This window comes from Centruroides vittatus, unplaced genomic scaffold (genome assembly GCF_030686945.1).
Source record: "Centruroides vittatus isolate TY-2023 unplaced genomic scaffold, ASM3068694v2 contig_503, whole genome shotgun sequence".
NCBI lineage: Eukaryota > Metazoa > Arthropoda > Arachnida > Scorpiones > Buthidae > Centruroides > Centruroides vittatus.
Window position 1 is genome coordinate 64,550 of NW_027122290.1, and position 26,673 is coordinate 91,222.

Below are 26,673 nucleotides of genomic sequence, written 5' to 3' on the forward strand. Positions count from 1 at the left end.
TTACAGAGAATATAACAAAAATGAAAAATTTAAATAAAAATTATTCGTTACATCAATCAATTGAAACGACTTTATATGGAAAAGTGTATAATAAAACAAAGTAATACACATATCGATGCAACTTTTCACTCTTCAGACGAACAATTAAAGTGTAATTTGAATCTATGAATTATATACTTCATGGAATCGAAGGATTGGTAAAGTACATAAAGACGTTGTTCTTTGAAATTATAGAACTGATTAACAGCAATGAGATGTTTTTCTATATCAGAATTTATAGTGACGTATCGATTTTCATTTTCTCTTTTATCCGACAAAAAATAAATCTTTTCGGTTTTATAACCATAAAAGCAATAAACCCTGCCATAAGCAACAAATGCAAATTGTATCAGCATACAATTTGTAGGATCAACTGTTTGTTTAGACAAAATTTCTAAATTTTCTGGATCGATTTGAAGCGCCTCGTGAATCACGTAAAGACGAACATCTATAAGGGTAAATGCCCAAATATTGTCCTCGTCTATGCAGAAATCCAGGTAATCATGAGGTGGAATATAAGGAAATTTATATCCTATTATCCATCCCCCAGTCTGGAAGTTGTATTTGACAATTCTGTGTTCGTAATCAGGTCGAGCGTAATAACTTCCATTGTATACAATTCCCGAATTTGACAGTGTGTGAGGAAAAAAAAGTTCCTTGAGAATTTCATAACTTCCGTTTTCACTTAATCGATATTTTTCTAGACCAGGTTTATTTTTTTCCTTCAGCCAAATGTTTAGATTTCCTTCAGAATCCTCTTCAAATTGTGCAAAAGCAAGTCTTTGGCTGACATTAAATATTGGAAATGGAATAATCTGGTAATCTGTAACGTTGTCGAGAACGCAATCTGAAAGTAAAAATATCAAATGAATATTTACATTTATTTATATTTATAATAAAAATTTAGACTTGAAATGTTCCAATCAGCTTCCAAGTTTCGATCACCACAATATGATATCAGTTTAATTGTTTTGAAAAAGCGAAAGGATTAATATTGAAGACTGAGATGAGCTTCTTAAAAATTGTAAATGCCACTAATGAATAAAATTTTCATTAAATGTCATCCCACTAAAGATAAGACAGGTCTCTATATTCTTATCTCCGCGTGGTCCCTTGATTTTTAATCACCAAAACAGAATAGTACGAATGTCCCGATATATGAAAATATTGCCGAAAAGTCCCACAATTTTCGCAAATTCATCTATAATTCAGGGCTTTTGAAGTGGGAAAAGTTTGAAAAACTTTAAGTAAAAAAAGTACTTAATTTACGATCTATTTATTTACTGTATATCTACTTATATTGGTATTTCATTTGATTATAATAAATTATATAAACTGCTGTCCCTAATAAATCAATTAGAATATTTCCATCAATTACAACACTTAATTTTAAAAAATCTAGCAACGAGTTGCCTAAGTTCTCTGATGTTACGATTTTTACTTACAAAATAACTTTTATATCGATTTCTTAAACACTATATAGTGCAAACAGACGAACTCTTGGCATTCTTCACATTTAGTTTATTCAATCAACGGTTAATGTTACTTTAGGTAGCCAAGATGGCGGCTTGTCTCTGATTGCAGCGAGGAAACAGTGGGACGCACGTTTCAACCTAACCTAACCTAACCTAATTCTAATAATTTTGTTGCTAATAATTATGGTAAGTTATTAGAATAGGTTCGGTTAGGTCAGGTTAGAACGTGCGTCCCACTGTTTCCTTCCTGGAATCAGCCGCCTGGATGCCGCCATCTTGGCCACCTAAGGTAGCATTAACCCAATCAACTAAATTGAATAAACTTAAGGTGAAGATTGTTTGAGTTTTTGCACTACATAGTGTTTAAGAAACCAAAACAATTGCCGACAGGGTTTCAAAATTGCTAAAACCTTTATATTATCAATCATAATAAATAAAATTGTTTGGCGTTATTTGTTATAAGATTTTATCGTTAACATTTATTATTATTAATTATTATAAACTAAAAAAAAAGCTTAATTTTGAGAGTTGTGGCAAGTTTTATAAACAAAAAACTGTAAATGATAATGATTAGTGAAACCTTCGAGTTCGATCCCTCTCGAGATGTCATGTATGATCCTCTTTTTATCTCTTAATTCCTTGACTTTTAACCTCCAATATTTAACGTCAATGCTCCTTATGCACACAGCTATTATGCCAAAAATTTATATTCTTAACGATTATTTTACTTCGAAATAGTAAGCGAAATATATAACAATATACCCCAATCAATAGTAAAGTAACATTTCTTTTTCGTATCTTCTTTATTCCCGAACAATGAAAACATGACACACATGTGATAGTATACTTAATTACCGAACCATATTCTTACTGTACTCTACTAAATGTTATTAAATGTATAAAAAATTAAAAATTTATCAAATAAACAACCGAAAAGAAAAGAAAATGTATTATAAAATAAAACTTTTCTTACTTCTACGTTCTTGTTTTTCCTTTTTATCAAAAGCATTTTTTTCTTCCTCTTCTTATCCTGTCAAAAAAAACCATGTTGTATCAGAAATTTGGGTTAATGTTACCTATGGTTCCAAAATAACGGCTCGTCCATTCCAGCAAACAGAAGAAAGGAAATAGCGGGGACGCACGTTCTAACCTAACCTAATCTATTCTAATAAATTACCATAATTATTGCCAACCAAATTATTAAAATAGGTTAGGTTAGGTTAGAACGTGCATCTCCACTGTTTCCTTTCTTCTGTTTGCTGGAATCAGAGACGAGCCTCCATTTTGAAACCATAGGTAACATTAACTGAAATTTGTTATTCCCTAATATCAGAATTTTAGAAAGTTAATCGATGGATATAAAATCATAAACTGCAACATAATGTATTAAAAATTGCACGAAAGGAAAGGTTAGTTAATTTAGTACATTTCTTTATCTTTCCTTATTGATATACGCCAAATGAACGTTAACAAGGAAAACAAAGGAAACAGAAAAATAAAAGAAACAAAATTGCTTTTGTTTCCCACTTTTTCTGTCTTCAAATTTGTATTTTTTTAAACAAAGCAAGAAGATTTAATTATCAGAATATTTTTATAATTTCGACCATCATAGACATGAACAGGAATGTCTTTTCATTCTATAAACATTGTAATATCCAGTGTACTGAATTATTTTATTGATAAATTTCTATACGTTTAATTAATTGTATATCTAATATATGATAATATGTATGTATATATTGTACTGACCTTCTGTTTCTGTTGTGTTCTGTTGTATATCTGTTCTATTTTACAAATGTCTTCTGCAGAAAGACAATACTCGCGAAGCTCAGATTTCTTCAATATTAGAAAAAAATGTAAGTAAATAAACAAACAAAAACCCTTTTCTCATGTTGTAACTACTTATATTTTCAGTAATTTCTTATTTCATTTTATTTTGAAGTGATATTTAGAATACAATTTACTGTAGACTTACTTTTATACTGCATTTTCCGTCCAGCGTTACTGCATCTTCGTCTTTCTCTCTGCATTCGGTTTTAGAAGAAATTTCTCTTACTTTAACTCGACGACGAATAATTTCACGATTGATGTCTTCATACTGTCTTCTATTTTTCTCGGATTCGATAGAGCGCTCTTCTATATCGGGTGAAGCCATTTTAATATTAGAATTTTGAACTGAATAAATGATGACGAACAACGAGGACAAACAGGAAGAGCAGCAGGTTCAGAAGATAGAGTATTTTTATCTGTATTCGAAGGTCTTTTTCTTTACTATTCTTCATTTTGCTATTATCACGATAAGGTACAAATGTAATTATTATTAATAAATACATTTCTGAAAAAATTAAATACAGTCATACCTCGGTACTCGAACGTTTCGAAGCCCGAACAAATCGGTACCCGACCAAAAATATCGAAAAAAAAAATGTCCCTGTTCCCGAACAAAATTTTGGTACTCGAACGGGAAAGCCCGCCAAGCCGACGCCGACGCCACGGCGGGAGCGTCAGTTACGAGACATCATTGTTTCGCATGCACATTAACTTACGCTGTGCTATATTTTTTGGATTAGCATCCTTTTCTTTTGATTTATTAGCCCTTAGACATGTGTCCCAAGAAGAATAAAAGTGAAAGTGGTCAAGTGAAAAGGAAAACAGTGAGAACAACAATAGAACTGAAAAAAGAAATCATTGCTAAACACGAAAATGGAGTGCGTGTTTCGGATCTTGCTGTCCAATATTCTATGGCTAAGTCGACGATATCGACTATTTTAAAGAATAAAGAAACAATAAAATGAACTAATGTTGCAAAAGGAATGACTACGTTGACAAAGCAAAGGCCTCAGATGCTTGAAGAAGTGGAGAAGTTATGTTACTAGCGAATCAACTGGGAATTGGAACGCATTAATCCATTTTACATTATTTGTAATGGAAAAAAATGATTTGGAGTTCGAACATATTGGTACTCGAACCTTTTTCTGGAACGGATTATGTTCGAGTACCAAGGTACCACTCTATAAAGATTAAATTATATGTAAATTGCCCGAGATAAAAATTAAAGCCATGTAAATTCCTACACTGAAAAATGTGTATTTTACAACTGAAAGTTTTATGTATGAAGACAGTGTCATCACTAATCGTTAATTTTCGAGAGGTATGTGACAAAATACTCGAATGGTATTTCCAGATTTTATTTTGTATTTAAAATAACAGTACCGAAGTGTTTAAAAGCTTTTATAAAAATATGGCTGATTAAGCTAAGGAGAAACTTCAAATTTTAGAAATTAATTAACTACATGTTATATTTAGAAAGTCAGACAATTGGGTCTTTCTGAGACCTGTAATAGTTCTTGGCTGTATCATTTAGTCATTTCCCGACTGTGAGATATATTTTCCCACAGATACTATCATATTAAATTTTTGGACGGGCAATTCACTTCTTATAACTATAGAACTTTCTATATATATTATTTTTAATATTTTTTTTTTAATGTAAAATTGGCAAGTTTCGTATTGCACACACATACAAGGAGAACCAGTGCTTTCCATTAACGCTGGTATTAATTTGATACTGAAATTTTGTTTATTGCTGCAAGTTTCAACTTTTAACGTTTTTTTTGCGCCAAATGAAAGTTTTCGTTTAATTCTTTTCATCTGAAAATATCAATTGTTAGGTAAATGTTTTAACGCTTTCGCATTTTAACATTGAATACAATTTCTTTTTTGTTTATTTAGCGCAAGCGGAACCAAACCATTGTATTTCAGTCCATTTCAGACAATGCTTATTTGCAAGACGTTGAGATTTGATGAGTCATAAGTTTCTTACGATTTTCTTCTGTAACATTTCTTTATCGACAGCTTTTTTGAAACGTATCGGACAGTCTTTTAGTACGTTTTCAATTACTTAGATAGAAATTTCTCGATGGAGTGAATTCGGACTGGCAATATCAAAACACGTGCAATTCATTTAACTTTATAAATCTTAAATTTATTATTTTATTAATTTCAGATAATCCTCCTGGTCACCCAGTGATTTGTGCTAATGTCTTAAATTATGTTTTATTTTAAAGCATTGAATAGAACTTCATTTTTTAGTTTATGAATTAGAAAAATGATTTTAACTTTTAAGAACCCTCGGACCTCGCATCGCAATTAATTCGTATTGAAATATATAAGTTTCGACCCTGGCAACAATAACCCTGATCACAATAAGCACATTCTACTAAATTTAGCGTATCGATTCATAAGATCCCAGCGTTAACGTAATAAGATTAAAATAAAACTACGAATATAACGAAGGTGTTTTCTAGTCTATTAACAAGAATAAGTGATATAAATACATATAAGTATATAAGTCAGTGGTTTCCAAACGTTCCATATCTCCGCTTCCTGTTTTTCAGAAAAAAATTTTTTTTGCCCTTTTCAGTTTTCGTAACCGTCAGATTTCATAATTACTGTCTTTATATTTTATATTATACGCCGAGGCTCGACTATTGTCAAGATGTTTCAGCAAGAGTGTGATAGATTTTTTACAATTCTTATCTGAGTCGTTCGGACGAGGGTTATGCCTAATTCACATTAGACATAACCGATTTGATGATTGATTTTTTAGTCATCGATTTGACTTTTTTTTGTTTGTTTGTTTTTATTAAAAAATGATAATTTGGTAAAAGCTGCACGCCTCCTTGCAATGATCTCGAGTCCCACAGATTAGAAAACACTGATATAAATTATCACGAAATTACAGGGCGTAATTCGAGTAATTAACAACAACGGTAACGTCTAATCGTATTATTAATGAAAGAAAGTCGTAAAAAATCACGCTGTTACACTTTTACTGTGACTAAGCCTTAGAAAGCAACAAGAAATTTTTCTACTAACAACAATATATTTCCTTTTATAAAACAAATCAATTTAAATTTAGTAGTAAACCCATCCTGTAACAATGATATTTCTTTCATACGTTTAAAATTTAATAAATATAATTGTTTTATCATAAAAAAACAAGCTGGAAAGACTCGAAAAATATTTATTTCGATCGAATTTATAAAATCGTTTCATTTAAAACGAATACTTACCAACTTTGTTTTCTGTTTAAACTTCGACACTTTCCACTTTTACTTCCAAGTGTAACTGACCTAATAACCGATTTCCGCTCGTTTTGTATTTCTGATAAGGACTTCATCTGAAGGAAATATTGACTCGATGTTTAAAACAGAATTTAAAAAAATTTCCAATCAGTTGGCATCTGATTAGGGAGATTTGGCGCTTTCTAGTCATGGTTTATTTGTTTCGTATTACTCTTTGATTGATTATTGTATTAATTTATTAATTATGCTCAATTAAATTTTTTTTCTTTTCTGTATCATCAATAAATCATCTCTTTTTTAAATTGAACTGTATAAGTTGCTCTCCTGAGTTCGAATTAACGAGATTTTACTGTAAATTGTTTCTGCTAAATAATACAATTTTAATTGTCATTTGCTCCTTTATAAATTTAATCAGTCACATTCGGTATAATTAGAACATTTAAGATTGTTTTTAAAAATAAATAAATAAATACATAAAAATAATATAGCTGATGTAACGTTATGAAGTTAATTTATTCTTAAACTAAAAGTAATTTCTCAAATAAAATTTTGTTTAAAAAATATCCTTTGGGAAGTTATAATGTACCGAGGAAATAAGACAGGAAACCAATTATAAATATGATTAAAGCAACGTCTTTCACCGTTCAAAAGTAAAGAAAATTAATCATAAAATTTGTAATATTTTTTTCTATATTTAAGCAAATTAACGGGAAATTATTATAACTTTGAATGTAAAAATGAGTTTTATAAAAAAAAATTTGTAAATGCTGATAATTAGTAAAATCGTCATTAAGTCCGACCCAACTGGAGATACACACGATCTCCCTACCACCTCTACCTTTAACCACCGAAATTCAATTGCACTAATCCCAATAATATGAATATCTTTTTGCAAAATTTCAGAAATTTTCGACAAGTATTAAGCTTCAAAGTGGGTGAACAAAATCGTGTCCCTTACACAGTAACATTCATACAATAATCATGCTTTCCCTGTTATAACAGCCGGGAAAGTAAAAATTATATTTCTTGAATAATTTAAGGAGTTTATTGTTTTTTTCTAATCTATAAGAAATTTCTCAATTAATCTAATTTAAGAAATTTTAATAATAAATATTTTAATTTGTGTTCTGGTTGCTTTACTTTATCTATGTTATCTTATGCTAATTAAAGGAACTGTTGTGCTGGACAATTTTATAATCACTGAAAATAATTTATCAGGTATCATTTGTTACAATAATTATTTTTATTTGTTATATTTTATATTTATAGTATTAAAGTGTCTTCTAGATGAAGCAGCATATTGCCCAGAAGGATACAGAGACTATTTAGATCCTAATGGTGTATTTTGCGAAGGTTCATGGCGCACAGATGAATTGTTTGAGCAATGGAAACCATTTAAACAAAATGTATCACGCAATTTTTCAAAATTGGCAGGAGATATTAGAGACAAATTTGCCATATATTTTGTTTCAGAAGGAAATGTATCTTGGCAATGGAATAATATATATTGATTAAATAAACAAAAATTGTTTAAAAAGTGATGTTTATTAATAATTATTATTCTAACACATCGTCAATAAAACTATTCACGACATCAATCACCTGTCCTTTTGCACAATCTTCTTTTTTTCGATGGCACTTGCTTCATTAAAGTGTCAAGATATCGTGTGAAAGGACTTCCTTGACACTCATTCAATTCCCTGAAAAGAAATAAATATTTAATGTTCTGAATTGTAATTTTTTATAAATTTTTGTTAAACAGATTTTGACAATTATTACATATAAAATTGTTCTGTAAATAGAAAATATATTCTTACTTATTTACATTACTAATTTCTTTTAGTTACTGATCTGAAAAGGATGTTTTCCTCTTCTTTGGATGAGGATGTGATGTGGACGGTGAAATTTCTTCTATATTTACATAGCGATATTTTCTAAAATCTGAAGTATTAGTTGAGATTTAAAAATAGAACAATAAAAAATAATTTTAAAGATTACAAAAATAATACATACTTCTGATGCAGTTAGTTCCATATTTTCATTTATTTCAGTTTCTGAAATATTTGAATGTGTTCTGGAAAATAAGTATAATAATACTATTGTGTGAAATGTTCTACTTGTACCTTAGAAAACTACTAATAAAATAAAATTTATTTATCATTATTTTTAAATATTAATGTAAAGATTCTTACTCTCTAGCTTCTACCACATCAGCTAAAAACTGTAATTGTGAATAGAAGATCCATTTTGGCTTTTTGGCTTCTAAGCCACTTCCACTCCTCGGCAAACTGTTGTGGATAGCCCGGAACTATCACACAGATTTTTCCATAACTTCTTGCATTGGTTACTGCAAATATAAAAGCTAATTTATTAACAACTACTGTATAATTTAACTCATAAATAATCAATTTTATATTTCGACATTAATTACAAGAGCTTTTAGTTATATTGCACGTGTCTGGAGACAGAGAAAAGCACGGTATATCCGACGACGCGATATAACGAAGTAATAAAAATTCTGAGCATATATTAAACAGGTTATACACGCTACGGAATCTTTATTCTCTATTTTTTATGTCAAGTGTTTCTGGTATAAAATAAGCTTATTACGCTACTAAACTGAAACTTACCTTCTAATTGAAGTGCAAATGCTGTCGAATATATGTAAATGTAGAATTTTATCGCACCCTTACTCCTCTTTTTAAATATTTGTTAAAAATTAATTTTTTTATACAAATAAATATTAATATAAGTTAAATATTTAAAATACTAACTACGAGGGCGGTTTTTTTTCAAGCTCCAATGGTCCAAAAAACAAAGACAAGTATAAATAACAAAATGAATTTATTCGCAAAAGTTAGGTACAAACACGATTACTTTTCGACATAATCACTGAGGATTGAGTCATTTGTCATATCTGTGGAGGAGCCTTTCTATTTCCTTATCATAGAATGTTGTCGCCAGTGAATTAAGATGGCCTTAACAACGTTGTTTTGAAGATCGTCATTAGTTCATTCAGCTAGCAAGGCAGTCTCAAACGTCTGCCTTTCTAGCTGTTTTCAGTTCAGGAAAGAGATGGAAGTCTTCACACATTAAAAAGTTTTAAGTTGGGTGGAAGTCTTCACCACCTTTAAACACCCAGAGTATAGCCCCGACTTAGCGCCGAGCGACTTCCACCTCTTTCCTGAACAGGAAAAGTGGCTAGGAGGGGAGAGGTTCGGGACTAATGACGATCTTCAAAAAAAACGTTAGGGCCCATCTCGAGTCATTGGAGGCAACATTATATGACAAGAATGGAAAAACTGGTGCACAGATATAAATTTCTCAACCTTTACGGTGATTATGTCGAAAAGTAACCGTGTCCATGCGTAACTTTTCGTAATAAATTCATTTTGTTATTTACACTTGTCTTTTTTTATGGACCATCGGAGCTTGAAAAAAAACAGCCTAAAGTATTTGGGTAAATGCCCGGGGCTCCTTTTAGAGTTTAGAGTAGGCTACCCCCTGTATGAGCACCTCTCCCCTCCATAAAATTACTTGGTTTTTTATTTTGCCGGAGTCGGCCTACTAAAATTATCAGGAGTCGGAGTAAGAGTCGAGTGTTTTCTTACTAATTCGCAGTCCTGGTTAATAGTACTTAGTTTTAAATGATTATATGTACTTTTTAAAATACTTTGAAATAATTCACAAAAAAATAAATATTTTTAAATGAAATAAGTGGAGTTTTTTAATCAAATTAAAATGTCACACAATTTAAAATTCGGTACTAAACGCGATACAATCGGCAACTCAGAGTGCCGATTGTCTACCGTATGTCGGATGATCACTCCTCAACATATTATCATCACTTCGCCCAACCAGGTGATAGCAGTATTCATAATGACCGGTCAATTTGATAAATGAATCAATATTTATCACATTGCGCGCCCTTTTAAGTCATTATTCATAATGCCCGATTAATCACTCGGTCCATAACATATATAATCCATAAAACGACCAAAATTTGTTCATATAAATTGTTCGCTTCTATGTTAGGTTTTCCTCAATGCTTAAGGTAGTTCTAATAAAGCAAGAGTGACCAGACATACTGATTTTAGAAATTATCTTCTGATTTTAAGCACGTACTGAATTTTCAAGCTGAGCTGATTAATTTTTTAACACTACTAGAATTGTACACGTTTTTTCTCCATCCCCTTACAGATGGGACACACTAAATCGTAATATCACCGGTTTAACATTGAAATCCGTAAGTAATATAAGATGGGAGAGCGGAATAAATATATCAAATATTTTAATAGATTTTTTTAAAACTCCTGTCCACTATACAGAACTATCATGAAAACAGGCCAGTAAACTCCTATCGGTTGGGCTAAGTTATAAATCTAGTCTAGGGTGGGCAACCTTTTTTATAACATGGGCCAGAATAAATTTTACGTTTTTTCCGCGCGCCGTATGCGGCCGGGGCCGGAGGTTGCCCGCCGTTGATCTAGTCTGCTCATGATTCGCATAATCGGGCGAGGGTGGCCGAATATTTAACAGGCGGCTAACAGCTCAGAACCTCTCCGGAATATAAAATTGGAGTGCTTTATGCGTGTGTTGCTTCTACCAGCTAAACCGGGTGAGGTTGGTGCTCTGTAAACCGCATGCACCAATGCCTATATAATCTGGTTGATTGGAAACTCACCCGGTTTCGACATTCCTTCCTCCACCGAATTATTCGAATATACAATAGCAATCTTATCGTTTTTTTCACATGTAGTATAGAAATTTGTAAAATATACATAATGCAGTTATAATAAAATATTAATTTTAATTAATTAAAGTACGTTAAAATATGAAAATTTATATTTTATAAAATACAGGGGAAGGTCATTGGAAGGTGGAAGCAGCGCTTCCATCGCTTCCAATGACGGCACGCCACTGATATTTGTGAATGATTCTGAATAATCCAGCTTAATTTTCGAATTAAATTAACCTGAAGAAGAATTTAGAAAACGTCAGTTATTCAACACTTAGTGGTACTACGCGCCAGTTAGTGGTTGCAGTGAATCTTAGTTATCGTTATCCCGGTGAGGTATGCAGATATCTAAAAAATTTTTAAATTGGTCACGGAAGAAGAAGGACCTAATTCTCGCACCCGTTCAGAACGGGAATATCGGCTATAATGTTAATCGTATAACTTTAATCGTTGCTATCGTTACTTTTTGCCCGAACCGGGCTCATCTGCTAATATTTCAATACTTTAAATTACATTTATTATGATTTATTTATGCTCATTAATATCACATTTATGTGATTTTATTACGAAAACGCATAAGTAGAAAAACAATTGAATTGAAACAATGCATCAAAAATTAACATGCAGTAACAATAAATTTCTATTTGTTAGAAATCTTTTATTGTGAATATTAATCTTCAGTTATGATATCACTGCCACAATTTCTTCTTACGTGGGTCTTGCTTTTACAATTTACAGTTCAACATACGAGATGCCTTCAAAACTAAAAGATAAGTGTAAATCCAAATTTGATAATTGCAAGAATTGTTATTAATGTGAAATCTTTTCATTTTCAGGTTTCAAGCGATCCAACATAGAAGAATGTGTCCGTATTTAGCGTATCGCTGATTGATTACTCATGATTTTACTTTTATTTCAGGTACGGACTTACTTTAAAATATATCAATGGAGCCCATCATACTATTACGATTGCTTCGAAAAATAATTATTCGTACCACATCTGTTGATGTGAGAAAAAATTTAATACAGTTGAATTGATAAAATATCGAAATATCCAATGCGTGATGACAGAGAAGTCTTGATAAATTAAAATAATTCTCATCGCAATTGAATTCAAAAAGTGCAGAATCATCAGCTTGTTCCATTTTCTAGTTTCATCGCAAACGTAATTTAACTCTATCGAAGTGTTACATCCGATATCGTATGGACTGTACTACATTCAACATGTGAATATAACAGAATACAAACATTATTTTCAAAAGAATTCATCGATAGAAGATTGTGTGGAGAACCTTGTAAGCAAACCGTCAGATCAGGAGTACGAGTGTAGTGTGTTGCTCCTATCATGCATCATTCGAACCTTCAATACTAGTTTTAAACAAACTTTCGAATACATTATGAATGTTTTATATTATGGAAGTGGCACGATTCCAGTTTTTCCCGTAATGTGGATGCTGCCTAGACATTACGGGGTTTCTGGACAAACAAAAAAACCCATGGAGAAGGGTTAGACCTCGACGATGGTTCCGTGGCTTCAAATAGAATCTATTTTCTGTTACTAACATCACCCGGCAGAAGAAATCATAAACTTTTTTAAAATATATTTATTTTTCACATTTATTCTTACCGGTAACGAAATGGATAAAACCGACTAACACTGGTAGTTCTTGTGGATTCGTGCCTGGACAACGGGCTGGTTACGTGAAGTTTCGGTGTTTGTTAAAGATAGTAACTTATTAATTGGGACAAGTTTCCCGTAAAACATCTCGAGGATGACATTTTTCTCTCGGCAGGTCGTTCAACTATCGTATTTTTCACAACTGTCAAATCGAATGTTTCGTAAAAACTTATTTACAGTATGCTATCAGGCAAAACACTGTGCATATGACTTACAAGGAAGTCTGCTATTTTGCTTTTTGTTTTACTTTTTTCCGCTGTATGGAGCATAATGTGGGTCTTCATTACAAACTCGTCATAGGTACAGTACGATCAGGCTCGTCACGGGATGCACGGGAAAAAAGATGTAGCCAAATTCCCTATTAAGACAGACCGCTTTTCAAAAAGTTCATTGTGTTTCATAATTCGTTTAGTTTATTTATTAAGAATTTTTTAAAATTACAATAAATGTATTTATTAACGTCTGTTAAAAATCTATACTTAGCTGGTTCCTTACGTGTTTTGATCTGATATAAAATCTTGGTGTTCTGTTATGTACTCAGCCAAAACAATATTTACATTATAGAAATAATATTAATAATAAAAATAAACAGGATATGACAAAAGAAAAACATGGTAGTATATTCATTTGATTGCAATTCTGGACGAAGAAAAACAAATATAGGAAAAACAAAAAGAAAATTGAAAATACGTATAAAGGAACATACGTGTGAATAATGCCTTCCGGGAGGCATTATTCCGCGTTACATCCATCGTAAAAAACGTGACAAACTACTAATAGTTAATAGTAAACAATGAGCTTACGCATTCCACAGGGCGAAATAGCCACAGAAACTGATGCCCAACATACTAGCAAGGGGTGTTTTTCGTTTTTCTGTTACATGAAACTAATCTGTAATTCTGTGTATTCGCTCTTAGAATATAATTAACATTTAATGAGTATAACAGAAATCTTATATTTAAAACCCTACAATATTTATGAAAGAAGGTGTTTAATTTTGTGGTATAAAATTAACTCGTTAAATGTGTTTCGTTTCTTTCTGAAAACTACCATTTTAATTATGTATAATAAACTATAGCAGAAAGTCGTCATGACGAATATAAAACTGTGAATCATATTTCCACATTAAGCATGATTAGACTGTGATTGGTCTGTTTCAGAAATCGCAGGATACTCATGAATTTTATAGAACCCAACAGTGGACGAGAGAATAAATCATTAAACAAATTCGCATCTAGAACAAAATACTAGGACATCGCGATAGAAAAAAAGCAGAGCCAGAAGAACAAAAGCCATCCTTGCACCTGTTAGGTACAGAAGAGGCGATTCTTGTTGAGTACCTGATCAACTTTGCACTTGCCGTCACAACAGGCTATCCTCGTATCTGTAGGCCACGGGAGACACGATCCTCGAACTGGCCAGCATTAGGCAGAGGATAGTAGGATTTTATAGGCGTACAAACGTTTCAAATTGCAGTGTAATTCTATATATCTGTACTTTTAATGTATTTATATTTTTTGTTTTCAACGCTTAAAACGTATATACATATATCATTATATGTAATATACTGTATATTATTTAGTTTAACGATGTAAATATAATCGAACCCTGCTTTTACGTTTTTCGAGGAAATGAAGAAAATATCGTGTAAGTGAGAAAACGGTACAAATAAAACTGCTCCTCGAGTAAGGAGAATCGCTAATTAATATTGAGTATTACACGTAAACGGAAAAGTGAAAGAGTCAAATGAAATCACGTTGTTACACAAATTTGATCGACCGATCGGCAAACTTTCTCTCTGTTATATATAACCAACCGGAAAGTAAAAATGATTCTGTAGAGTATCGAAGAATATGAGTTGTCTAAGCGATTGCTACAGTCGAATCCTATTCACGTAACAAAATGTAGTTTCATGATTTGTATGCACGTAAATACACTGCAACGGTGTGTTTGGTGTGGATGAAATGATCTCAATATTCTCCACAACAATTTCAAAAATATAACCAAAATAACCGTGTTCATTTGTCATAATTTCGACACTGAGGTACTTCAGAACGTGCAGATTATAATGTCATTTTAAATCAAACTAATTACTTCGTTCTTTATCTTTATTGCATATTGAGTAAAATGTAAAATTAATTTTACTAAATTGATTTTGCTTTTTTTTCAATTCTCTTCAGGGATCAAATATTCATCAAGTTTAAAAAATATATATACTTTAATTGTTTATATATTAATCGAGTTGTTCAGTTTTGATAATGTAATCGATTAATAAATAATTTGTCTCTTTGTCTTATACATTTGTGAAGATTTGAATTTCTTTATTTTAAAAATAGTTTAAGAATTTTAATTTTTATTCAAGACACAATACCAACCAACGGACAGATCAATAAATTTATAATATCCCAACAGTTTTGGTCTATTTATTAAAGTTTGCACTCGTCATAAACACAAAATAAGTATAAATTACAGATGAAAATAAAAAACAAAATAATAACTTCCTCGTAAAGAGGGTGGCCATCGCCTCACTAATATAGTTTATCTGCATTACATACAAATTATAGGAAATGCTTTCCTATTCAGTTTTTACTAATGTTTAGAAAACCCGAAAAACGCACGTGGCCAACCCGTAGAACCACAACCAAATAAAAACGTTTCGTTGTTTTATTCATTCGCAACTGTTGAATAAGCGTTTAAAAGAAATATATTTTAGAAATATTTCTGATTCCTTCTGCCAGGTGCAGTTAGTGACAAAAAATAAATTTCCTTTCAAGCTGCAGAACCACCGTCAAGATCTCAGCCTTTTCCGTGGGTTTTTTGTTTTTCCAGAAACCCCGTAATGTCTAGGTAGCATCCACATTACGGAAAAAACTCGAATCGCGCCATTTTCATAAGACAAATGTTAATAATGGATTCGAAACTTTGTTTAAAATTATTATTACACATTGGAATGATGCTTCATACGAGCAATCTACTACTGAAATCCGTACCTAAAATAAAAGTAAAATCATTAGTAATCAATCAACAATACGCTAATTATAGACAGATACTTCCCTTTTGGACTACTTGAAACCTGAAAATGAAAATATTTCACATTAATAATAACTCTTGAAATCTTCGAAAATTGGATTTACACTTATCTATTAGTTGCGAAGGCATCGATTATCTTAAACTTTAAATATTTAAAGCAGGAAACACACGTAAAGAAATATCTCTTAGCAAACATTAAACTTGAATGTTGATTTTCCACAATAAAACAACTCTAACAAATAGAATTTATTGTTATTTCATACTATTTTTTGAAGCATTGTTTCAGTTCAATTGTGTCACTAATTACATTTTTTAAAAATAAACCTACTTAAATGTATCATAAGCATGAATATAGTATAAAATATTAAAATATAGTTTTATTTCTCAAAACATTACAATTCTTTTTGGCGCGTAAAGATTGGCGCGATAAAGCTCCAATTTACAAATAAGACACTCGTGTCACGAACGTACCTGTACAAGGATAATGTGGTTCAATGTAAAAAAAATTTAAGAGTTATACAGTAATATAGGAAAAATTTAAAACGTACTGTGAGATTCGCAAGTGTAGCGAAATACTTATTTTTCTGATTAGGGGCACAAGAGAACCCGCATACAACTTAAAAGTTCTTCGCTAAATGCGCAAATTCTGACTTTAAAATGTCATACTTTTAAACGGTCGACCACTTCTGAAGTTTTTGATCGATGTTTCTAAATATATAGTTAATAAAATAAACGAAAACCCCTTATTTCATAAATATTTGTAGGATTTTAAATGTAAGATCTCTGTTATATTCATTAAATGTTAATTATATTCTAAGAGGGACTACACAGAATACAGATTAATTTCATGTAACAGGCTACAATTAGTAGTTGGTCACGTTTTTTACGATGGACGTAACGCGAAGTAATGCCCTCCGGAAGGCATTATTACCACGTATTTTCCTTTATACGAATTTTTAATTTTCTTTTTTGTTTCTTCTATATAAAGTTTTCTTTGTCCACAATTGCAATCAAACGAGTATACTACTTTTCTTTCTTTTGTTATTTCCTGTATTTTATTATTTCTATAATGTAGATATTGTTTTGGCTGAGTAGGTAATAGAACACCAAGATTTAATATCAGAGTGAAAACACATAAAGAACCAGTTAAGTATAGACCTTTAATAGACGTTAATAACTACATTTATTGTAATTTAAAAAAATTCTTAATAAATAAACTAAACGAATCATGAAACACAATAAATTTTTTGAAAAGCTGTCCGTCTGAATAGGTAATCTGGCCCATCTGTCTTCCCGCGCGTTCTAGGACAGGCCTAACCGCACCCATAATGAAATTGTAAAGACGACCCACGTTATGCTTTATAAAGCGAAAAAAAGTAAAAAAAAAAGCAAACAAAAAAACAAACTTCCTTGTAAGTCATATGCACGGTGTTTTGCCTGATAGCATACTGTAAATAAATTTTTACGAAACATTCGATTTGACAGTTGTGAAAAATACGATACTTGAACGACCTGCCGAGAGAAAACTGTCAACCTGGAGATGTTTTACGGGAAACTTGTCCTAATTAATAAGTTACTATCTTTAACAAACACCGAAACTTCACGTAACCAGCCCGTTGTCCAGGCACGAATCCAGAAGTACTACCAGTGATAGTCGGTTTTATCCATTTCGTTACCGGTAAGAATAAATGTGAAAAATAAATATATTTTAAAAAAGTTTATGATTTCTTCTGCCGGGTGATGTTAGTAACAGAAAATAGATTCTATTTGAAGCCACGAAACCATCGTCGAGGTCTCACCCTTCTCCATGGGTTTTTTGTTTGTCCAGAAACCCCGTAATGTCTAGGCAGCATCCTCATTACGGGAAAACTGGAATCGCGCCATTTCCATAATATAAACATTGAAAATGTATTCGAAAGTTTGTTTAAAACTAGTATTGCAAATTCGAATGATGCATGATAGGACCAACACACTACACTCGTACTCCTGATCTGACTGTTTGCTTACAAGGTTTTCCACACAATCTTCTATCGATGAATTCTTTTGAAAATAATGTTTATAATATCTGCTATATTTACATGTTGAATGTAGTACAGTCCATACTATATCGGATGTAACATTTCGATGTTTGCGATGAAACTGTAGGAAATGGAACAAGCTGATGATTCTGCACTTTTTGAATTCAATTGCGATGAGAATTATTTTAATTTATCAAGACTTCTCTGTCATCACGCATTGGATATTTCGACATTTTATCAATTCAACTGTATTAAATTTTTTCTCACATCAACAGATGTGGTACGAATAATTATTTTTCGAAGCAATCGTAATAGTATGATGGGCTCCATTTATATATTTTAAAGTAAGTCCGTACCTGAAATAAAAGTAAAATCATGAGTAATCAATCAGCGATACGCTAAATATGGACACACACTTCTGTGCTGGATTGCTTCAAACCTGAAAATGAAAAGATTTTACATTAATAACAAGTCTTGCAATTATCAAATTTGGATTTACACTTATCTTTTAGTTATGAAGTCATCGCGTATTTTAAACTGTAAATTGTAAAAGCAAGACCCACGAAAGAAGGAATTGTATCACGATATTATAACTGAAGATTAATATTTACAATAAAAGATTTCCAACAAATAAAATTTATTGTTACTGAATATTAATTTTTGACGCATTGTTTCAATTCAATTTTTTTTCTAATTATGCGTTTTGAATATAACATCAAGTAAATGTGATATTAATTAGCTTAAATAAACTATAATAAATATTATCGAAATTGTTAAAATATTAGCAGATGAGCCCGGCGCTGTTCGGGCAAAAAGTAACGATTAAGATTTTTATATTATAGCCGATCTTTTCCGTTTTGAATGCCTTAAGAATTAGGTCCTCCCTTTTCCGAGTCTAATTAGTTAGATGATCGGTACGACACTATTTTTAATGGAAAAGTAGTATGTATAGGGGCAAGCCACTAATGATTTGAGATGGAGAAAATATATTTTTAATTAAAGATATGATTAAAAATTGTAGCCTGAAATTGTGAGGATGACAATAAATAATTGCTCGTTATTATTAATATTTCCTTTTATGGAATGAAGATATCAAATATTAACCAATAGTGGGACATTTCCGGAACCTCACAACTTAAGGCTAATGTGAATACTTTCCTTCCTCATGTTAAAATGTGCATACCCGTCACAAGTGGGTCTTTACTGTTTTCTGTATTTTGTATGACATCTTTCTGTATATGTACGGTGATTCAACAGTTTACTATATTTTAGAAATAACGTGAATTTTTTAAGTGTATTGATATTTTTAAATTGAAGAAAACAACATTCGAAATATTGAAAAATCCAGCAACAAGTTGCTATTTGGTGGAATCATCTGTTATCATATTTTATTTTAAAATTTTTTATATTTTTAAGTATTATAAAATGGCAAATAGCTCAATTTGGAGGGTAGGGACAGGTTTTATAAAAAATTTTAAATGCTAATAACGAGGAAAATCTTCATTAAGTCCGACCCTACTAAAGATAGAGACGATCTTCATTATCTCCCTATCCCCTCGACCTTTAACCACCAAAATTTAATAGCATCAATTCCCTAATAAACATACCGCCGTGCCAAAGTTCATAAATTTTCAACAAAAAGCACAGGAGTTATTACGCTTCAAACAGGATGTACAAAATCGTGCCACGCGCGCACACCCCTACACACATCTTGAAGTACGATATGTAATTCAAACCAGAATTTATTATCTTTTAATAACTGAATAATTAATATATACTATATATATATAAATGTAGATGTTATGAAAGATGATTCCGCATGCCGTACTTAGTGTATCCTTTCACTTTCAATTTAATAAATAGGCAGTTGTTCTTTCGGAATGCTGTCAATACTTACACGTTAAGTGAGCGGTTTTCAACAGAAAAAAATTAATTCGGTAAGTAAATTGTTACTTTATTTATTTCATTTAACCTTATAATTTCGAATTTCAACTGAAAATAAAATATATACCTTAAAATCAAACTTTAAGACGGTCTGTCTTCAATTGTAATATATCTAAAATGGTTACAATTATCATGTCATCAAGTCTTGCAACTCAAATTTCATGCATATCTAATTAAGACAGAAGGCTGGGCAGCCGGATGGCCGAGAAATCCATGTGGCAACCTACGATGGCCACCTGGCTGCCCCATTGTAGGTCTGTTCGATCCTATTACTACTACTACTATAAAAGTTTAGAAGGCCGTACCTATGGCTTAGCCTTAGAAGAGAAGTGAGAAGAGGAAGAGAGGGGGAGGGAAGATGGGGCAAGGATGATAGAAAAGTGTGAAAAGAGGGCCGTGAGCGGTAAGTACCGGGCAAAGATAAGTAATGTCAAGATAAGCTTTTACAAAACGTGGGCCTAGGCCCACAGAGAACAGTGTGGGTGCTCCAAATTGGAGGTGACAGATGAAACCCGACAATTACAGTACACTTAACTAAAACAAGAACAAAATGCTCCCTCAAAGGAGAGGTAGCACACAAACACCAACTCGGAGTGGACAAAGAACACAACGAAGCAAACGCCGTTACATGGAATTCCGAGTAAAGCACGGGTGGCAGATGAACATAAACTGACGAACCACTGTCTTGGGGGACCCTGAGTACCATGTAGGACTTGCTACAGGTTCAGGGGTACAAGAAAGGTCGCGTGATGGACAACCCTCCAGATGAGAACATAACATTCCCAATGTGGGGGAACAGAGCCCGATAGTGAAGAGGCGCCCGACAGAACACTCGGTCCCGATGAACCGAACACAATGAGATAGCCTTTAAGAAGCCGAACGTGGGTGCAAAGACCAACACCCGGTGAGAGCCCCAGGGCTCGACATAACAGAACAATACCACGACAATACACGAAAATTTCGACTTACACTAAGAATAGAAGGCTAAAACTTTGAGGACATACCTAAGATCTATGAATATATATTTTAGTCATGTTTCAGGAGCATAACAGAACGCGATAAGCATAATCAAATGTAGAATTTAATCACGACCGTGTCTGTGTGCAAACACACTGTAATGATGGGGGTGCGATCAGTGGCGCGTTATAGCTTAACCAGGCCTCGGTAAATTTGAATTAGGGGACCTCATGTAAAGCGTTTACTTTATTTTTCTTCAGGGGAGTTTTTATGGGGAAATATTTTCTTATAAAAGATTGGTTTGGAGTTCCCGGAAAATTGCCCCTTTTGCTCATAAGATAACGAGCCACTGGGCGATGTTACTCTTCCGACCCCATCCAACCTCGGAACGAAGGACCACTAAAAGCACCCTTTTTAAAAAATTTTGTAAAACATTACAGTGATTATTTATCACCATTGTCTAGTTTTATGGTATGTAGTTTATTTTCGTATCATAGATTTTCGACGCATTATTTATTTTGTCATGTATTTTAACTAATCCTTCTTGAGTTCCCGAGACAATATCGTGATCAACTGCAAATTTTACAGTATCAAGGCATTAGTCATTGATTTTTCGCGCTATAAATATGATTAAATGTCACCCGTAATCAATTGCACTGGTATCAGTACGATCAAATATTTTTCTGCCGACCGATGAAATTTTTTCGTGGTCTAGCGGTTGAAAAACACGTTTTCATTTTTGTTTTATTTAAAGATTTTGAAATTTATGTTCTTCATTTTTTCTATTTCTAATTAATTTTGCTTATTTCACTTTTCCTTTACAATGGCACAACATGAGTTTTTTCTTCATAAAATATACATTTTCCTGCATACTCCTGGACCTGCCCGTCGTCTCGGCGCGAACTCACGACTAAATAACAGATTTAAGTTGTTTTATTCACTCGACCGAAAGAAAAAATGTGAAAAAGAAATACATTAAAAAAATATTTCTCATTCCTTCTGCCGGGTGAAGTTAGTGACCGAAAATAAATTCTATTTGAAGCCACGAAACCATCGTCATGGTCTCACGTCTTGGGTGGCTCCTTGGGTGTTTTGATTTTTCAAAAACCCCGTAATGTCTAGGCAGCATCCACATTACGGGAAAACTCGAATCGCGCCATTTCCATAACACGAATGTCGATAATGGGTTCGAAACTTCGTCTAAAACTATTATTACACAATTAGATGCTGCATCAGAGGAACGAGTGACTACACGAAACTCCGTATCTTAAATAACAGTAAAATCGTAACAAATCAATCAGCAATACGCTAATTATGGACAGATACTTCCCTTTTGGACTACTTGAAACCTGAAAATGAAAATATTTCACATTAATAATAACTGTTGAAATCATCGAAGATTTGGATTTACACTTATCTTTTAGTTGCGAAGGCATCGATTATCTTAAACTTTAAATATTTAAAGCAGGAAACACACGTAAAGAAATATCTCTTAGCAAACATTAAACTTGAATGTTGATTTTCCACAATAAAACAACTCTAACAAATAGAATTTATTGTTATTTCATACTATTTTTTGAAGCATTGTTTCAGTTCAATTGTGTCACTAATTACATTTTTTAAAAATAAAATTACTTAAATGTATCATTAGCATTAATAAATTAAAATGAATATAGTATAAAATATTAAAATATAGTTTTATTTCTCGAAACATTACATTCTTTTTGGCGCGTAAAGATTGGCGCGATAAAGCTCCAATTTACAAATAAGACACTCGTGTCACGAACGTACCTGTACAAGGATAATGTGATTCAATGTAAAGAAAATTTAAGAGTTATACAATAATACAGGAAAAATTTAAAAAGTAATTCTTATTCTATAAAAGTATTCTATACTTGTGAGATTCGCAAGTATAGCGAAATACTTATTTTTCTGGTTCGAACAAAAGAGAACTCGAATACAACTTAAAAGTTCTTCGCTAAATCCGTACATTCTGACTTTAGAATGTCATACTTTTAAACGGTCGACCACTTCTGAGGTTTTTGATCGATGTTTCTAAATATATAGTTAATATATATTTAGAAATATTATATAGTTAATAAAATAAACGAAAACACCTTATTTCATAAATATCTGTAGGATTTTAAATATAAGATCTCTGTTATATTCATTAAATGTTAATTATATTCTAAGAGCGAATACACCGAATTACAGATTAGTTTCATTTAACAGAAAAACGAAAAACACGCCTTGCTAGTATGTTGGGCATCAATTTCTGTGGCTATTTTGCCCTGTGGAATGCGTAAGCTCATTGTTTACTATTAGTAGTTGGTCACGTTTTTTACGATGGATGTAACGCGGAATAATGCCTCCCGGAAGGCATTATTCACACGTATGTTCCTTTATACGTATTTTCAATTTTCTTTTTGTTTTTCCTATATTTGTTTTTCTTCGTCCAGAATTGCAATCAAATGAATATACTACCATGTTTTTCTTTTGTCATATCCTGTTTATTTTTATTATTAATATTATTTCTATAATGCAAATATTGTTTTGGCTGAGTACATAACAGAACACCAAGATTTTATATCAGATCAAAACACGTAAGAAACCAGTTAAGTATAGATTTTTAACAGACGTTAATAAATACATTTATTGTAATTTAAAAAAATTCTTAATAAATAAACTAAACGAATTACGAAACACAATGAACTTTTTGAATAGCGGTCTGTCTTAATAGGGAATCTGGCTACATCTTTCCTCCCGCGCATCCCGTTACAAGCCTGATCGTACTGTACCTATGACGAGTTTGTAATGAAGACCCACGTTATGCTACATACAGCGGAAAAAAGTAAAACAAAAAGCAAAATAGCAGACTTCCTTGTGAGTCAGAAGCACAATATTATGCCTGATAGCATACTGTAAATAAGTTTTTACGAAACATTCGAGTTGACAGTTGTGAAAAATACGATACTTGAACGACCTGCCGAGAGAAAAGTGTCATCCTCGAAATGTTTTATGGGAAACTTGTTCTAATTAATAAGTTACTATCTTTAACAAACACCGAAACTTCACGTTACCAGCTCGTTATCTTGGCACGAATCCACAAGAACTACCAGTGTTAGTCGGTTTTATCCATTTCGTTACCGGTAAGAATAAATGTGAAAAATAAATATATTTTAAAAAGGTTTATGATTTCTTCTGCCGGGTGATGTTAGTAACAGAAAATAGATTCTATTTGAAACCACGGAACCATCATCAAGGTCTCACCCTTCTCCATGGGTTTTTTGTTTGTCCAGAAACCCCGTAATGTCTAGGCAGCATTTACATTACGGGAAAAACTGGAATCGCGCCATTTCCATAATATAAACATTGAAAATGTATTCGAAAGTTTGTTTAAAACTAGTATTGCAAATTCGAATGATGCATGATAGGACCAACACACTACACTCGTACTCCTGATCTGACTGTTTGCTTACAAGGTTTTCCACACAATCTTCTATCGATGAATTCTTTTGAAAATAATGTTTATAATATCTGCTATATTTACATGTTGAATGTAGTACAGTCCATACTATATCGGATGTAACATTTCGATGTTTGCGATGAAACTGTAGGAAATGGAACAAGCTGATGAATCTGCACTTTTTGAATTCAATTGCGATGAGAATTATTTTAATTTATCAAGACTTCTCTGTCATCACGCATTGGATATTTCGATATTTTATCAATTCAACTGTATTAAATTTTTTCTCACATCAACAGATGTGGCACGAATAATTATTTTTCGAAGCAATCGTAATAGTATGATGGGCTCCATTTATATATTTTAAAGTAAGTCCGTACCTGAAATAAAAGTAAAATCATGAGTAATCAATCAGCGATACGCTAAATATGGACACACACTTCTGTGCTGGATTGCTTCAAACCTGAAAATGAAAAGATTTTACATTAATAACAACTCTTGCATTTATCAAATTTGAATTTACACTTATCTTTTAGTTTTGAAGGCATCTCTTATCTTAAACTGTAAATTGTAAAAGCAAGATCCACGTAAGAAGAAATTGTATCAGCGATATTATAACTGAAGATTAATATTCACAATAAAAGATTTTTAACAAATAGAATTCATTGTTAGTGAATATTAATTTTTGACGCATTGTTTCAATTCAGTTTTTTTTCTAATTATTCGTTTTGAATATAACATCACGTAAATGTGATATTAATGAGCATAAATAATTCATAATAAATGTAATAAAGTATTGAAATATTAGCAGATGAGCCCGGCGTTGTTCGGGCAAAAAGTAACGATAGTAACGATTAAGATTATTATATTATAGCTGATCTTTTTTGTTTTGAAATTAAAAGAAATAGACTGGGCACACTGAACGTTATTCAACGAATGTTTATGCCCTTACATTATTATTATTCGACATGTGTTAACTAATAATAATGTATGGGCAAAGAGCAGAGTTATTAATAAAAATAAAATGATGTTATTTCTGCATTATTCTACTCCTTTGTACAAAAAATTAGGTGAATTTATAACGTTATCTAACAGAAGATTTTATGCTATTACTATTAATACAATTAAAATATTTTTCTGACAGAATTCAATTACGGTAATTCTAGTGATTCCAGAATTCCGGTATCTTTTCTTTTAACAATTTAAAATCTATTTCTGTTTGTTTTCAATAATCGTAGTTACTTTAAGATAAAGTGAAGGAAAACACTGGGCAAATTTTCATCCTTTATACCAACCGAATAAAGGATGAAAATTTGCCCAGTGTTTTAAATCTACTGTCACTGCATTGTGTCTTCGCAAGAAAGAAAAAATGTATACTTTAATTGTTTATATATTAAGAAAAAAATTGCCCAGTAGATCCGTCTATCAAAGATTACGTCCACTCCCCTAGAATTAGCTGTGAGTGAGTGGAGGTTTAAGTCTTGAACCCTGTCTTTTCTCTAACTATTCTAAGTCGCCTTCTCAAAATACGGGAATGCAATGTCCAGACAATACTATGGTTGAGTATGTCGTGTGACTAGTGAATTTATAATTAATGCAAACAATAATGTTTTTTCAGGCTGTATACTTATGCATATTAAAGAACGTTCAATGACTAATAATAATAGCACTTCTCTCGATAGGAGAATATCAAATTTTAAGTCACCATTTGTTTGGTTTTATTCATAATTCCATCTCGTAATCTTACAGTAATAATTTTTTAATAGAATAATTCATTCTAAAGTAAGGTTTTTTAAAAGGGACTTAATTACATTAGAACTTACCACAATAATTTGGTAATAATGGCTACTTGCAAGTACTTGCTACAAGTAGACAGTAGCGTGTAGCAAGTATTGCAAAAGTATTGTTTCGAGTTGAACAGATAAAACAATTTTTAATGAGACTGTTAATTAATAAGTAATATAGAAATATAACACAAGACAATATAAATTTAAAAAATGAATACAAATTTTAAAAATCCTTTACTATTCTTTATTTATCACTTTGGATGGTGCCAGGCCACTTGGCCCACCTCCTAGGTGCGCCACGGGCTTGTAACAGGTACAATCGTTGCAATAGGGCCGTGTAGAGGGGAAATGGGGATTTTCCATGAAAAACCATGGAAAAAGGAACCCGCTAAAGATAGATACATAGAGTGATGGAGATTATATGTGTCTGTTATATGAAAAACTTTCAGAAAAA

The 26,673-nt window shown here is 31.9% G+C and overlaps 1 protein-coding gene across 1 annotated transcript; it reads right to left on the reverse strand.

The window, feature by feature from the left end:
- Positions 1 to 576: 576 nt before the first annotated feature.
- Positions 577 to 3,764, reverse strand: LOC136978313 (uncharacterized). Its single transcript, XM_067274019.1, has 3 exons — positions 3,490 to 3,764; positions 2,488 to 2,544; positions 577 to 886 (listed from the first exon to the last, which is right to left on the reverse strand). The coding sequence occupies exons 1-3, from the start codon at positions 3,667 to 3,669 to the stop codon at positions 776 to 778; spliced, it is 348 nt and encodes a 115-aa protein (XP_067130120.1). The 5' UTR covers positions 3,670 to 3,764; the 3' UTR covers positions 577 to 775.
- Positions 3,765 to 26,673: the final 22,909 nt, after the last annotated feature.

Excerpts from the sequence above, each read along its gene's own strand:
- LOC136978313 (XM_067274019.1), bottom strand. The coding sequence starts at position 3,669 with ATGGCTTCACCCGATATAGAAGAGCGCTCTATCGAATCCGAGAAAAAT. Across the intron at positions 2,545-3,489 it reads ACGGAAAATGCAGTATAAAA|GATAAGAAGAGGAAGAAAAA; the intron begins GTAAGTCTACAG and ends TTTTTTTGACAG. Across the intron at positions 887-2,487 it reads GGAAAAACAAGAACGTAGAA|ATTGCGTTCTCGACAACGTT; the intron begins GTAAGAAAAGTT and ends TTTTACTTTCAG.